Genomic DNA, 16,774 nt, shown 5'->3' with positions numbered 1-16,774 from the left:
CGTCCATGGTATGTAAGCACAACATGACGTTCAATTCTTCGCAAATTGACAGATGAAAGCATTGAGTGGCATGAAAAGCCCCTTGACCTATTTTACTAGAATAAAAAAGAAATGTTAATATTCATCTTCTAGTGCAACGGGAAATGCAATAGCCTAATGAGTACTTCTTATCGACAGTAAAGGTGTGCCTTTCTCAAAGTTGAGGCTGGAGAAGTAAATTTCCATAAACTAGTTATCCTACTCACTTATCCATTCAAAAAACTATCTTGACCTGTTTTACTAAAATTGAACTTAAAGGTGTTTCAGATTTGACACTTATTACGAGTTTTATTCATCTTCAAACTTAACAAAAAATCAGTGGAAATGAGTTCAATATCACAAGATCTTTTGTATGATTTTACTTGGTTGAGACTGTAGAAAACAAATCACAAAATCTAGTCATCAAGCTCACAGATGCAGTCCATGAGATTACAAAATTCTGGGTCTTATTCATCCACCAGCTCTTGTGGCACGGCGGCATCTTCTGTCCACTTCCACTCCAGTTTTCCCTCTACAAGTTCCCAGTCATGAGCTTCTGATGCAGGAATGGCTTGGGTTGATTTAGTTGCCTGATTCCATATAAGAGCTTGATAATTGGCCCTCTTGATGTGTTTCTTCAGGGAATCCCTGCAGGGAGGAAGGAGGCTCATGTGTACTCCATCGCAACTTGTCAGCAATGCTCCGTGTTTGCTACTGAATAGTTCCAGGAATTTCTTGTGCCTCAGTTTTTTTATGTCCTTTACTCCTTTGTTGATAATGCAACATAGAGAAGGCAAGTACTGGGCATGTACTGGCTTCTGAATGTATGTGTACCTGCGTCTATGGAGGTCAAGTCTGGTCTTTAACTCACACTCGGTGCCGTCACAACACTCTCTGGCAGATTTTTCCAAGAGTTCACAATTCTCACAACGAAAAAGTTTGCCCTCATAGTTTTCTGGACTTGTGGCTTCTTCAACCTTGAGCTGTGACCCCTTGTGGGGCGGACGTCCACCAGCTCCAAGTATGGACACTCGACTCAGTAGTACCGTCTGAGATGTTTATAAACTTCAGTTAGGTCACCCCTTGCCCGTCTATGGTATAAGCTAGGCAGTTGCAGACCTTCTAATCTCTCTGTGTAACTGAGATGTCGCAGTGCAGGCACCAGTCTGGTGGACATTTTCAGTCAACTGACAGTCTCTAGCATATCTCAAGGACCAGGCAGTAGTCCAGGCGGGGAAGCACCTCACTGTTGAAGAGCGTTACGAGGGACGGACCTCTGTCCGTCTAACTATCTGAACGACCTTCTTATAAGACCCACTAGTTTAGTTGCTTGATTCACCTTCTTCTCACAATGGCCCGAGAACTTCAGTTTGTTATCAACATACACACCCAGGACCTTTTCACATTCGGTTTCTATTAACGAAGTTTCCTCCTTCCGTTGGGACATGTGATATGTCTCCTTACTGTTGGGACGACCTAGGTTCATCCTATTACATTTCGTAACATGAGCTGTGAGCTGCAGTGTGCAGGTACTGGAGCACAATGATTGTGTCTGCTTCCTCTTACATGGAGTTCAGTTCCTCAACATCTTCTGAAACTGTCTTCTGGCCATCAGCACTCTTAATACAGGTGCACTTGTCTGCACACACAAAGATCATTCTGCCCAGTAGCTTCTGTGCTTGTTTTTCATTTTTCCGTTCGTTCAGAAGGAAACAGTAATCCTTTGCCTGTTTTTGTCATTTAACAATAAACTTTCCAGTCTCTTAGGATCTTTCTCATGGGACCTTAAATCAAATGTGCTGTGGATGAACCTAACCTAACTTAACCTAACCGTCACGTACTGTCAGTAAATGATTCATTAAAACACACACACACACACACACACACACACACACACACAGACACACACACACACACACATACACACACACACACACACACACACACACACACACACACACACACACACACACACACATCTCAAGACAATTAGATAAACTCAACGAAGCTCACACAGGTAGCCGGGTGAGATGGACCACTAATTAGGTCATTAGGAGAGATAATCAGATCAGACGGAGGGATTACATGCAGGTAATTACCTCACCTGTCACCAGATGCTGATGACAGTGGTCTAGGGTCACTAGATCCCCGTGAGTGATTAGGTTAGGTTAGGCGGAGGGGGAGGGGGGGGGAGTATGTGAGAGGAGGAGCAAGAGAAAGATGGAATGTATATGAGGGAGGGAGGGAGGAAGGAAGAAGGGGGGAAGAGTTGCTGGACGAACAGAAGGAAGGGAAAGTGAAACTAGTGCAGAATTGTGACATTTTACCTGTTATGACGTTACTATATTCTGAGTCAATTTATTTATCATCCTTTAACGTCAATATTAACAAGTCTCTCTCTTAACTGGGGGCTGTTGGGTTAGGTTATGTTAGGTTAGGTCAGGTATGAGTCACGGGAAGGTCAGAGGTCAAGATCACAGAAAGGTCATAGGTCACAGGAAAGTCAAACTTATCTTGGGATTAAGTCGTATGAATGAAGAAAATGTAATGAATTTCTATCACTGGTAGCTGGAATATATATATTTCTTTCTTCAATTAAAATGACTAAAGTAGGGGAAAGTTGTTCTTGTTTTCAATATCTCTTTTGTTTTTATTTCATTCAACCGCTATCTGCCGTCAGTAGGTCGGGGTATGGGTTTGTTTGGTCTGTCTGCTGGTGCGTATGATGATGATGATGATGATGATGATGATGATGATGATGGTGGTGGTGGTGGTCTTAGCTTTTATGGTAGGACGTGTAGGTGGAGGGGGAATGTGAGGTCGAGGAAGAGGCTCTGCTCTCCTAGGAATTATTTTGTGAGTTACTATAATCCTCTTGTGATCACTCCAAGAAATTCAATACTGACAACTTCTGTAAGACACCCCTTTAAGACACCCGTTTAAGACACCCCTTTAAGACACCCCTTTAAGACATCTCCTCAACACATCCCTCTATGACGGCTACATTAAGACACTAACTTAAGACGTTCCCTTGACACACACTTTCAAATTACCAAGATAAACAAGTTTCAAGTAAACACTCCAAAAGTTACCAAGAAGTCCTCGAATTATTAGGGGGATGTGGGGAGATGTGGGGAGATGGGGAGATGTGGAGAGATGGGGAGGTGTGGGGAGATGGAGATGTGAGAACATAAGAATATAAGAACATAAGATTGGAGGAAACTGCAGCTGGCCTACACTGGGCAGTCCCGTTTACACCCAACCCCTATCGCTCATATAAGCATCCAGTCTATGTTTGATGCTACCCAGCGTATTCGAGTTGATGATAATATTTGGTAACTTGTTCCACTCGTCCACTACTCTATTTCCAAACCAATATTTACCTATCTCGCGCTTAATTCTAAATTTCTCTATTTATAACCATTTCTACGAGTTCGCTCCTGGTTGAATAGTTTGAGTACCTTTGTTATATCACCTTTGTTTAGCCCTGACTTTCATTTATATACCTCGATCATGTCGCCCCTCACTCTACGTCTCTCGAGGGAGTGCAAATTAAGATGCTTTAACCTGTCTTTTTACTCAAGGTTCCTAATACCCGTGATTAGTCTTGTCATTCTCCTCTGATTTTTTTTTCTAGGGATTCTATATACTTTCTGTAGCACGGTGACTACAACTGAACTGCATAATCCAAGTGAGATCCAGCGGTAGTTGCCACAGTCTGACCGGTCTCCCCTGTTCTTATTGATATTGAGGATGGTGGCATCTTTAAGAGCTTGGGAGATTTCCTCTTTTCCCATATATTCTCCAGGAGAGAGTGGAGACGGCTGGTAAGCAGAGGTCCTCCTGCTTTATATACCTCGGCTGGGATTCCATCAGGCCCTGAGGCTTTGTTATTTTTCATCTGTTTGATGGCAGTAGGTACTTGATCCAGGGATGGAGGTTAGCTGAGGTGGGTCAGCTCTGGATCCTGAGGAACCTGCTGGGTAGTCAGTACATCCACATCGGAGTTTCGGTTGAGCAATAAATGGTAGTGCTCTATCAAGCACTGAAGGATGCCTTCATCGTCTTTAATTAGGGAGTTACCGTCGGATGAGCGGAGGGGACCTGCTCCACGAGTGAGTGGCCCATAAAATATTTTAGTGAAGTTGAAAAATTCGTGCATCTTGTGCTGATCCGCAAATGTTTGTGTTGGAAATGCTTTATTTTTAAACCAGTCGCTCTTTAGTTTGCAAAGTTCACGCTGGGCCACTGTTTTTTCTTGTGGAAGGTATCAGCTTTGGTCTGAGACTGAAGGGTCTTCTGCCAGTCAGTTAAAGCAGCACCTTTATCATCGACAAGTACATTGATTGCCGGGTCATTTTCAGCAAACCAGTCCTGTTGTATTCTTTCGATCTGGCCGAGGGTCTCTGCAGGTTTTTGTCATGACAGTGTCGAGAATACCCCATTCGCCACTGGGATTTGCGTTGTTTGTTGTCGGATTGTTTCTCAGCCCATGTTCGAGCTGCTCTCTGAAAGCATGTGCTATTGCTGAATCCTCCAGACACTTAGTGTTAAAACCTTTTCTGAAGGCTTGCTGCCTTCGCCGTTTTGGGGCGACGTGAAGTGATAACTTGGCTCTGAGCCACGCATTGCTCGGATGATGAGGACATCTCGGCGATCTCTTTCTCTGACAGTGATGTAGTCAATGAGATGCCAGTGTTTGGAAAGTGAGTGTTGCCACGATCCTTTGAACTTGTCGGCCTGCCTAACAAGGTGTTGGTGATAGTGAGATGTGTGCAGTACACTTGCTGAGGAGGAGTAGGCAGTTGGAATTACACTTGCCTAGTCCATTTCACTCTATGGTTCCCTGACAAATGTCAGCATCTCTGCCAACTCTGGCGATGAAGTTACCAGGGAGCACAACCTTATCTTCTCTGGGGATAAAGGTTAGCACTCTGTTAAGGTCGGCACAAAAGGCCTCCTTGATGTCATCCTCTGCATCCAGTGTTGGGGCGTATGCACTGATGAAAAGGGCATGACACCTGGAAGCATTTAGTCAATAGTGGGTAAATTTGGGGTTCACAGCGACACAGGTGCTTCATCAGCCATGGTCACACTCAAGCTAAGTAACAGAAACTTCCCTCACACGGGTAAAATATTACCAATCAGGTCAGACACGGCGGGTAATATACATACATGCAAATTCTTGGGTAAAACTCATTGAAAGTTTAAGGAGAATATAACAAATTACCTTCTTTTATTAAAAATTTCCCGGGAGGCCACCTCATCGACCCATCTGCCCCCGACCCCGACACCCCGACCCCTCTACCCCCTGACTCCTCAATACCCAGACCCCTCTACCCCCTCCCCCCTCACCCCGACACCCCCGACCCCTCTACCCCCTACCCCCGACCCTCTACCCCGACCCCGACCCTCTACCCCCTCACCCCCGACCCTCTACCCCTACCCCCCCTCTACCCCCTCACCCCGACCCCTCTACCCCCTGACTCCTCAACACCCAGACCCCCACTAGTTAAGCTCCTCCACTGGCTGTCACACTACGCAATTTCAGGCATGGCTTACCCCTGTTGACTGCTGTTTTAAATATGAAACAATTCCAATTAAAATGACTTTAAGTCCCAGTTTAAAATGATATGAAGAGTGAGCGTTACGCCAGCTTGGTCGTAGGTCACCTCCTCAGAAAAACTTCATCTAAAGGTACAGTACAGGAAAGTCTTCAAGTCTTGTACCAACTTTTATCATTCTCCTGTACTTTTTCGTATAAATATGTGATGCACGCAAGGCAGTCGAAAGGCTGAAAATATACAGTTACATAATTGGGGAATGGTTCACTTAATTGACAAATAATATACAAGTAACATAAGTGATACGAACATGATTATATAATAACATGGTGGGGGAGTAACAGTGCAAAACTAAGACTGGCTGGGAGTGAACACACTGGTTAACTACGAGTTGTTGATAATTTTTACAATGGTTGGGATTGGCCTGTCCTTTTAGCAATTAGTACGTGCTCGTATCGGCTTCATGTGACGCGCGCGAGTGTGTGGGGGAGAGGTGTGTGTGGGGGAGATGTTTATGTGCGGTGGTTAATGTGTGTAATAATAATAATAATAATTAACTGTTTATTGAAAGAGCATGGCAGCCGGAAGGCTGAAAATATACAGTTACATAATGGAGGAATGGGTCTCTTGATTGACAAATAATATACACGTAACATAAGTGATACAAATATGATATACTAGCGAATAAACGCCGCCCTCCGGGAAAGAGCATTACCATTCGCTGCTCAACCTGACTAGCCAGCAGGTCCCTCAGCATCCAGAACTGACCCACCTCAGCTATCCTCCTTCCCTGGATGAGGTAGCTACTGCCATCAAACAGATGAAAAATAGCAAAGCCCCAGGGGTTGATTGAATCCTAGCTGAGGTGTATAAAGCAGGAGGACCTCTGCTTACCAGCCGTCTCCATTCTTTCCTAGAGAAAATATGGGAAAAGGAAGAAATCCCCCAAGCTCTTAAAAACTTCAATATTTATAAGAACAAGGGAGACCGGTCAGAATGTGGCAACTTCCATAGGATCTCGCTGCTGTCCGTAGCTGGCAAGATTATTGCTCGAGTCTTCCTAAACAGACTTCTTCCTGGGGCGGAAAACGTCCTTTCAGAATCTCAATGTGACTTTAGACCATCACGTGGCACCATTAACATGATTTTTGCTGCCCATCAGATACAGTAAAAGTGCCGATAACAGCGTCGTGATCTGTACATGGCGCCTTCATCGACCTAACCAAGGCCATCAACTCGATCAACAGGGAAGCCCACCAAAATTCATTGTCATTGTGAGGCACCAACTCTCTTTTCCATTTTCTTGGCTGCCTTCCTTACTCGTGCCAGTGCAAATTTAGCCAGTGGAATTGACATCCAGAACTGGATGAATGGTTTTTTCAATATAAGACGACTCCAGGCAAGAACAAAGATGTCGGCAGCTTCCACTACTGAACGCAACCTAAAGGAGATCCTGAACATCTTCGCAGATGCGTATGCGCACTCCAGCCTTGTAGTGAATATACGTAAGACTCAGATTCTCTTTCAACCTGCCCCTGGTTCACCCACACCTCCACCATCCATCCAGCTTAACGGTAGTACCCTCTCTAATGGTACCCACTTTCAGTATCTCGGCTCCCACCTGCCCACCTCCACGGACATCGATGAAGAGATTCAACTTCGTATCAAAGGTAAATCTCAAACCCTTGGCAGACTCAGTACCCGTGTCTTCAGCTGTAGGGAGCTGAAATTATCTACAAAGTTGCAACTATATCGAGCAGTGGTCCTCCCCACCCTGCTATATGGCAGCGAGACATGGGTCACATACAGGAGGCACCTCAAGGCACTTGAAAACTTTCACCAACGTAGTCTACGTTCCATCCTCCGAGTTCGCTGGGAAGACAAGAGAACAAATGCCAGTATTCTCGCTGACACCAACTGTAGGAGCATCGAGGCTGCCATTATCCATGAAAAAACTACATTGGACCGTCCATTTTACCCGCATGGACGACAGTAGACTACCAATGCAGCTACTTTACAGTCACCTAACGAATAGTAAACGTAACGCCGGCGGGCAACTGAAAACGTTTAAGGATAGTCTTAAGACAAACCTGAAAAAGTGCCAAATCGACCCCCTCACCTGGGAGACGATCACTCCACACCTTAACGCTTGGAGGAGCACCACACGAGGTGTCACTTCTTTAGAGTTAAACCAACTGCATACCGAGGCAGACAAGCGTCAACGCCGGAAAGGCGCCCCTCCCGCACTAGATGTAGCCCTCCACACATGCAACTTCTGTGGACGACCCTGCCGGTACCGTATCGGCCTTTAGAGTCACCTCAGAGCTCACCAACGAAGGTGACATCCTTTATAACTCATATTATTGTATCATAGCTGTATGATCGTCATACTCTATTCCGAGTGCCAGCAAAGTAGTAGTAGTAGTAGTAGTAATAGTAGTGTGTGTGTGTGTGTGTGTGTGTGTGTGTGTGTTCAGGAAGAAAGCAATTGAGTCAAAAATCCTTTTTTGTATAAGAAAATGTTTGTTTCTGATGAATTTACTGTGAAAATAAAGTTTGGGTGCACACACACACACACACACACACACACACACACACACACACACGGTAGCTCCACCATAATCTCAGATGAAAGGTAATAATGCGAACAACAGATTGAAGCCATTGTCATCACCTTGTAATAAATTAGACCTGAAATCGAAATGTTGACGACGGCCTCTCCCTCCTCCCTCCCCCACCTTCACCCCTACACTCCCTCCCCACCTTCACCCCTACACTCCCTCCCCACCTTCACCCCCCCTACCTCCCTCCCCCCACCTTCACCCCTACACTCCCTTCCCCCCCACCTTCACCCCTACACTCCCTCCCCCACACCTTCACCCCCCTCCTCCCTCCCTCACCCCTCCCCCCCTCCCTCACCCCTCCCTCCCCTCCCCTGTCACCCCTCCTGTCTGTAATCCCCCCTCCCTTCCACTATTGTTACCCTCCCGGAAGTTGGATCTGCCGAGTCGTAGCTTACTGTCGTGCCCAGCCTGCCTGAGTCCCGCCTCCTCCCACACCCTAAGATAGAGAACTTAATTATCTCTTGGAAATTAAAATCTTTCGTTGATGTCCAGGAGAGACGCTTGGGAGTTTTGAGGGTCGAAGAGGAGGAGGTGGAGGAGGAAGAGGAGGAGGAAGAGAAGAGGAGGAGGGGGAGGAGGAGGAGGGGAAGGAAGAGGAGGGGGAGGAAGAGGAAGAGGAGGAGGAGCGTGAGTTTTCGGCCTTTAGGGTACATGGACAGGTGAAGTCGTGGTAATTAGGCTCCTTATGTAGGTGTATGGGTGAGGTGGTAGATTGTTTTTAGTTTATTTATCTATTTATTTATTTATTTATTATTTCTATATATTTTTAGTGGGAATTGATGTTTGAACTATTTTTGTTTATTGTGGAAATTGCATAAGAAATGTTAGATCACATGATGGTTAGGCACCCCAGGTTATTTCACCCGTAGAGTATCCATCTTAACGTCACTAAGGTTAAGTTAGCGTTAGGGTGGTTAATCTTCAGCTGGGGGCTGTAGAGAAAGACATATATAGAGTTTTTTGTAAAATTGAGGTTACGGAAATGTTTCAGTTTGTGGGAATTGATGGCTGGAATTATTAATATTATTTATGTTTCTGTTTTGTGGAGAAACTGTTGCTGGCCGCGGTGGGTGGGAGGGAAGGGGGGATACATTTTGTTTGTATTTCAGTCAATATCTGTACACGATTTATGAACGTACTGTTACATATATGGTTCAGTTCATGTGCGTCAGTCAGTGAGAAAGATATGACTCAAGAACATACCATTACATACTATTATTTCGTGTATTAACTTCTGTATATACTTACGTCGATTTTAAACAAGCTAGTATCTAATCATCCCTTAACAGCCTTATCTTTACAGCTGCCAGAGCCATTTACATTGAACGGCTGACAGTGCTAATTTGTTGTGTGTAATGACGCGTGCTGCCAGTCAGGGAAAAGTTGTCGTACCGTACTGATTACTGCCACTGATTCTGAACACGGGGAAGGTGGGGAAGAGGAGGATGGTGGGGGTGAGGGTGGAGGAGGATGGTGGGGGTGAGGTGGAGGAGGATGATGGGGGGGTGAGGGTGGAGGAGGATGATGGTGGGGGGTGAGGGTGGAGGAGGATGGTGGGGTGGGGGTAGAGGGGGAGGATGGTGGGGGTGAGGGTGGAGGAGGATGGTGGGGGTGAGGGTGGAGGAGGATGGTAGGGGTGAGGGGTGGAGGGGAGGATGGTGGGGGTGAGGGGTGGAGGAGGATGGTGGGGGTGGGGGGGTGGAGGAGGAGGATTATGTGGGTGAGGGAAGGAGGATGTTGGGGGTGAGGGTGGAAGGAGGATGGTGGGGGTGGAGGAGGAGGAGGAGGAGGATTATGTGGGTGAGGGAAGAGGAGGAGGATGGTGGGGGTGAGGGGGAGGGGGAGGATGGTAGGGGTGAGGGTGGAGGAGGATGGTAGAGGTGAGGGTGGAGGAGGATGGTAGGGGTGAGGGTGGAGGGGGAAGATGGTTGGGGTGGGGGAGAATACATATAATCACAAACAATTACATGGTAATAAACACACACACACACACACACACACACACACCATCCTGGGTGTTACTAAGGTGGTTCCAGCAGGTAATTAACGATGTGAGGGAGGATCTCGCCAGGTAACGTACAGTAATAATGCAGTACACCCTAGACGCCAACTTGGTAATAACCTTAAGATCAATACCATAATGTTATCTTCCTCGTTATGTATTCCTTTCCAGTTGTCGGTAATGAAAGGGGAGGAACTGTTGTCATTAATCCCTTGATAATAGAGATATCAGGAATATAACAGCACCTTCATTATTGTTGATGGGTAGTGAGCGAGGCAGGTGAGGTGGGTGACTCAACAGTATGTGAGAGTCCAGACACAAACAAAGGACTTTTATCATTTTAGTGCTGGGGGGAGGGGGAGGCTCGCTTCAAAACTTAACTTTACGGAGGGGTCGATGAATTTCAAAACGAACACTGCCATTCCTGTTGTCTCAGTAGGGTTGTCAAAATTATTCGTTCATTGTGTTATGTTGTCTATCACCAAATTGCAATGATACTTTTTGGGGCGTGTGTACACTAATGACAGTTATGACCTTGACCTTTGACCTTTATGACTGTCGATATTTGATGGTTGTTGAGAGTGATTTGTTTAATATTTCTGCCAACTATGAACGCCGTAACTCTATCCATTCTTGGGTGACGTTGCTTGACATAGTGAGTCATACACACACAGGTCCTTCTTACTTTAACCCTTGTGGCCTGTATCTCTCAGTGTTGACATTTAGTTACTCATATTTTGTCACCATAACTTAATCACTGTAGCTATGAGTGTTAAATAAGGACGGAGGCTATCTTATACTAGCTTTACTAAATACGTCCGATTGATGTGAGAGTGGGAGTGACCTGACTCGCTAGCCGGCTTCTATTAGCTGACCTAGCATTTTAGGGTCCCGCCTCAAGGGTGGAACCTACCCCCCACGTGATGAGTCCATGTCACCTCATAGCTAGTGGAAAGTTACAGGGGGGTGATATGATTATATAAGCTTAATGTACCACCCCACATTTATGTAAAGACTTAGGGGCTAATGCACACACAATGACTGCAGATTTCCCTTAACCTCATACGTGAATTTACCAACTCGGTTATTATCCATTTGCGACGGAAGTGATATTAGAAAAAGTTGTTGCAGTTGACGAGATATAACTTCTGGTAAGCCCAAAATTGTTCTAACCCAAGTAGAGGTGAAATTGTAATAATACCCCGAATTCTTGGTCCAGTGTGCCATATTGTAAAACACCTTAAAGATGCAGACAATTTATTTTTGTTGACTGTACAAGTGTATAATACTCTCGACCTGCTACAAACCCGTGTAGTTGCAAGTACCAAAACAAACACACAGTCATCTGTTTCTCTCGTTACATAAACAATATTGAAGTTAGATTTTCTTTTGCAATAAAACACATTTTTTACCATAAACTTTATCAGGAAACAAGCTTTTATGAAGTGTTAAAATGTCAGTTTATAGTTAATTCAGGAGAACAAAACCCACACGAACAAACAGGTAGAATGTGTTCATATATCCCCTTCAAGTGTGGGCGACTTCCCCAGGCAGAGGATGATGACACCAGACGTACACTGAAGAGCACAACAAGAATTTAATCTCTGGCGCCTCACCTAACAAGTAACTCCTCACCGTGGGCAGATGTCGAATTATTCCTCTCAGTGTAAAACAATAACAATTAACATTAGGATAAGTAGATTCTAAATGAAAATACATAGACGTGGATAACTTTAATACATAGATGAAACTACAACTCTTTATCGTTCATTGACTCTATCTGATGAATTTGTCCCATATTGACATCTATAATGCTGTATACGCGAGCGGTGATGTGTACAAACGACTCTCTTTGATAACCCAAATACACACATTATTGGACAAACATATCTAAATCCGCGCGTCACTTTGGCAATTCAGGAGTCCATCTTTATATCAACATCAGGAGTTTAAAAATGTCTTGGAATAATATATCTTGTTGAGGCGTTGTGGGATGTACAGTACAGTTATCACGGAACACTGATGGTGGAGGTTAAACAGCCCGGTCCACCCTTACTTGACGGCGGGTGGCTCTCCTTACCCAACCCAGGCTCACCATCACACTGACCCACCCAGGCCCACCATCACACTGACCCACCCCAGGCCTACCATCACACTGACCCACCCCAGGCCCACCATCACACTGACCCACCCCAGGCCACCATCACACTGACTCCACCCCAGGCCCACTCATCACACTGAGTTCCAACCCAGGCTCACCATCACACTGACCCACCCAGGCCCACCATCACACTGACCCACCCCAGGCCTACCATCACACTGACCCACCCCAGGCCCACCATCACACTGACCCACCCCAGGCCAAATGGCAGCAGGGTCTACCATTAGACAAGACATTATGCTTCCAATATCTTCTCAGGCGGTAGTACCTCCCTGTTTGATAGCTGCCCAATACCTACATATGGCGAGGATACAATGTTCTAGTTCTATTGTCAACACCGAGTCTATTAGTCTTGCCCATTGTATTCACACTCCAATACAGTTTCCATCTTTCTACCTAAATATTGACACAACTGTTGACTGTTGTTCCATAGCTGAGTCAGGGGAAGTATGAAACTACCACAGTGTGATGGGATGGTCGGGTCTGTTGACACACTACCCGGGCCTCCTCATCCATCAGTATCAAACGAGACCTCTAGACAGTTTACAGTTCCTCTTGAGGTCGTGGGTGCAATCCAAGAACTTAAAACGCATCGTAGTAATTGTCTTTACTTTGGCCACAGAGAACAGTGAAGCTTTTTTTCTCATTCAGTGGCTCTAATGTCCCCGTTCCGGCTCTCACTGTCTCTGTGGTTGGGTCACTGTCCTCTACTGTCTCTGTGGTTGGGTCACTGTCCATCACTGTCTCTGTGGTTGGGTCACTGTCCATTACTGTCTCTGTGGTTGGGTCACTGTCCTCTACTGTCTCTGTGGTTGGGTCACTGTCCATTACTGTCTCTGTGGTTAATACCACTCTGTTCTGCCATATCATCGCCGAAAAATGTGTCTTAGCTAAAGGATGGCGTTTTCCAATTCCCCAGTATGACAGTGCATTGTGCTGCTAACTACCTTGGCGATCGCCCAATGTTTTGCTTGCACTGGCGTTCTTTTATGACTGGACACATATGAGAGTTAAGCCAGACGAACTTTATTTCGAATTTTGTCTATATATTGGGCTCTCAAATATGAGTAAAATAGGCTTCAAGTAGGTTAGGCTTATGTTAGGTTGATTGTAAGAAGAAGTAGGTTATTAGGTTAGGACAGGGTTAGGTTAGGTTAGGTTAGGTTAGGTTAGGTTAGGTTAGGCAAGAAGTAGGTTGGGTTAGGTTAGGTTAGGGTTAGGCTAGGTTAGGCTGGGATTAGGTTGCTGTAAGATAAGTAAGTTGTAGTAAATTTCATGAAATAGCGAAAGGAAATAGGGTTAGTTAGGTTAGGTTAGGTTAGGTTAGGATAGGTTATGTTAGGTTGGATTAGGTTACATAAGGATAAGTTGTAGTAAATTTGGCTAGGTTTAGGCTGTTGTTGGGTCGGGATAGGTTAGATTATGTTGGGATGGGTTATGTTAGGTTAGTTTATGTTAAGATAATTTTGGTAGGGTTAGATTTAAACACGTTGGAGTAGAATGGGTTAATGTGGGCGAAGCTGGGAACACGTTGGAGTAGAATGGGTTAATGTGGGCGAAGCTGGGAACACGTTGGAGTAGAATGGGTTAATGTGGGCGAAGCTGGGAACACGTTGGAGTAGAATGGGTTAATGTGGGCGAAGCTGGGTATAGCGAGAGAGACAGAAAGGTCTTAGTTTCTGCATCAAGCTGTATTTAAATATTTAGAAGCTTTTCATATTGATTTGTTTTTCTGTCGTCCACAGTACTGCCGAGGTTCGTGGCGTTGGAGATGATCCGGGACATAGCGCGGGAGGACGAACGGGGTGAGTTCCAGCCCTCACAGTTCCACAAGATCTACATCCACCGATACGAGAACGTCTCCATACTCTTCGCTGACATCAAAGGGTTTACAGGTCAGTCACAGCTGCTCTTTTTTTATTGCACGTACAGGGTGTATCACATTCTTGGAATTTTAATTTACATTCGATTTTTTTTTTAAATCTGATTATTAAATATTTTTTGCTGAGATCAAAGGGTTTGTGAGTAAGTCGCTGCAACTGCTGCTTACATTTGATATTTAACCTTTAATTATTTTTCTTATACGGAATATTTGGTACAAGAACACGTCCATGTTTTTAGCTGACACTAAAGCGAAAGAATAAGTCCATGAATACGGAAATGTTTCAACGAAGTATTTATATTTCCCAAGAAAAAACCCAGTTTACTAATTATTTGAATTTGACATTTGACCTCAACCTAAACCTGTAGTGGATGTCAGATTTATATTGTAGTCTTGGACTTATTTTGGTCCGTAACTCAGCTGTTCTTGTTGTTGTTTCTGTGCTTCAACTACTAAGGTCTTTAAGCACGTACTCTGAAGTAGGTCCTAAACTATACAACAGTTGTCAAAAATTAAGGATGGTATAATTCTTGAGAGCTGTTTAGAGGCCCCTTGTCTGTGAGCCTCTTCTCTTCTCTCGTCATATAGGAGACGCTCCGGGCGACAAAGTGGCTTGAGACATTTATTGTACCATTATATTCTTCAAACTTCCCTCTACACTTTAACTGCGTGTACTCAGGAGTTTTTTAAGGGGTCGTGGCATACCGCGTTCACCAACTAAAATAATCAATGGATATTATAATCATATTGCTGAAGCGTGTGGTGAAGATGTTGTGTTGTAACCGACCTACTGCAGAGGTAAACAAACACTGGTGGTGCATTGGCCTCAGATCAGATCCTGTCATACTGTGCTAACATCAGGGTAAGAGCTGTATTGTTATTGTGTTCGTCTTTCTCCGTCAATATGTGGCGGTTTGGTAACCTGACGATGTACTTGGTTCAGTAGTATTAATCCCAAGATAACTTTGAGCGGTGTTATAGTGGTGTTATCATCCACGTTCATACCCGGGATGTTAGTTAAACCTTGATGGTGATCTGTTATTTTAAGATGTTTAAGACGTTTAGGTATTTTGAATGGTTTAATTATTATTATTATTATTATTATTATTATTATTATTATTATTATTATTACTATTACTATTACTATTACTATTATTATTATTATTATTATTATTATTATTATTATTATTATTATTATTATTATTACTATTACTATTACTATTATTATTATTATTATTATTATTATTATTATTATTATTATTATTATTATGATCTTTCGTGCCGATCATAATCCGACTTAGAACAATGCCGATGTATTGCTGATAATTAAATTGTTTTCCGATAACATTTACCATAATTATTATATTGTCTTTAGTCCCCGGCTATATCAAGAATACTCTTTGTTGTCTGTCTGTCTGTCTGTCTGTCTGTCTGTCTGTCTGTCTGTCTGTCTGTCTGTCTGTCTGTAGGGGCGGTCGCTTTTCATTATCAGAAACTATTCTTCGATACACCGCCGAGCTGCACCACCTGAAGCTAGACACAAAAAACTCACCATAACTGTTTTCAATAGTTTTTCCTCCTCTTTAGAAATGAATATTAAGAGAAGAGTTTCATTTCTTCAGGGTCCTCGTGAGACTGTGTGTTTCTGTTTGTCTTGTATGTGTCTGTTTTTATATGCAACTAAGAATGTGTGTGTGTGTGTGTGTGTGTGTGTGTGTGTGTGTGTGTGTGTGTGTGTGTGTGTGTGTGTGTGTGTGTGTGTGTGTGTGTGTGTGTGTGTGTGTGTGTGGTTATTTACGTTTGTTTGTTGGAGTGTGTTATGTTGTGCCTGTGTATTTGAGTTCATATTCGTGTATGTAAACATGGGTGCATGTGTTAAGAGAGAGAGAGAGTAATTATCGTTATATCTCGTTCAGTTTTACTCACGAAATAATGAAAAAAAAAGACAACCGTTTCCCTCGACTGATGGAGTGGCGGAGCTGCAAACTATATATATGAACAATTACAAAAGCAGCGTGATGGAACTATTGTTATCAGTGAAAACACACACACACACACACACACACACACACACACACAGGTTGTCCTTGGCGCTGGGCCACTCACGAGTACAGGTATAATATTTTTTCCCACATAACCAAAAATTTTGTGGTGGACAACGTAGCATAGTCAGACCTAACCTAACTTCACCGTGTGTCAACTTTACTTAGAGCTAACTTAAACTTTACGTGGAACTAAACTAACCTTTACATGACCCATAGTCTTTGAGAGTTAGCTTTACCCTAACCTAACTTAATCTAGAGTTAACTAATAATTCTAACAAGCTTACCAAAACCTAACCTAACCCAACCTAACCTAAACCTTACACGACCTAACCTAACATGACCTCAAATTAAAGTAACCTAACCATACTCTAATATAACTTAATCCAACCATAGCTTAAGCCTACATAACCTAAACTACAGGAACATAACCCCAATTTAAGCTAACCTAACTTACATAACAGATCAAACGGTACATATA

General features: G+C 43.9%; 1 protein-coding gene across 1 annotated transcript in view; it reads left to right on the top strand.

The window, feature by feature from the left end:
- The window catches only part of LOC121876217 (adenylyl cyclase 78C-like), a 120,921-nt gene that overhangs the window by 30,284 nt on the left and 73,863 nt on the right, over window positions 1-16,774 (top strand). The window contains exon 5 of the mRNA XM_042381204.1: window positions 14,115-14,264. Within this exon, the coding sequence (XP_042237138.1) occupies window positions 14,115-14,264 (150 nt within the window). The remainder of the gene's footprint in view (window positions 1-14,114; window positions 14,265-16,774) is intronic.

The sequence above is a fragment of the Homarus americanus genome, unplaced genomic scaffold, assembly GCF_018991925.1.
Source record: "Homarus americanus isolate GMGI-L3 unplaced genomic scaffold, GMGI_Hamer_2.0 scaffold34921, whole genome shotgun sequence".
Classification (NCBI taxonomy): Eukaryota; Metazoa; Arthropoda; class Malacostraca; order Decapoda; family Nephropidae; genus Homarus; species Homarus americanus.
This window is presented reverse-complemented; position numbering and strand designations above follow the sequence as displayed.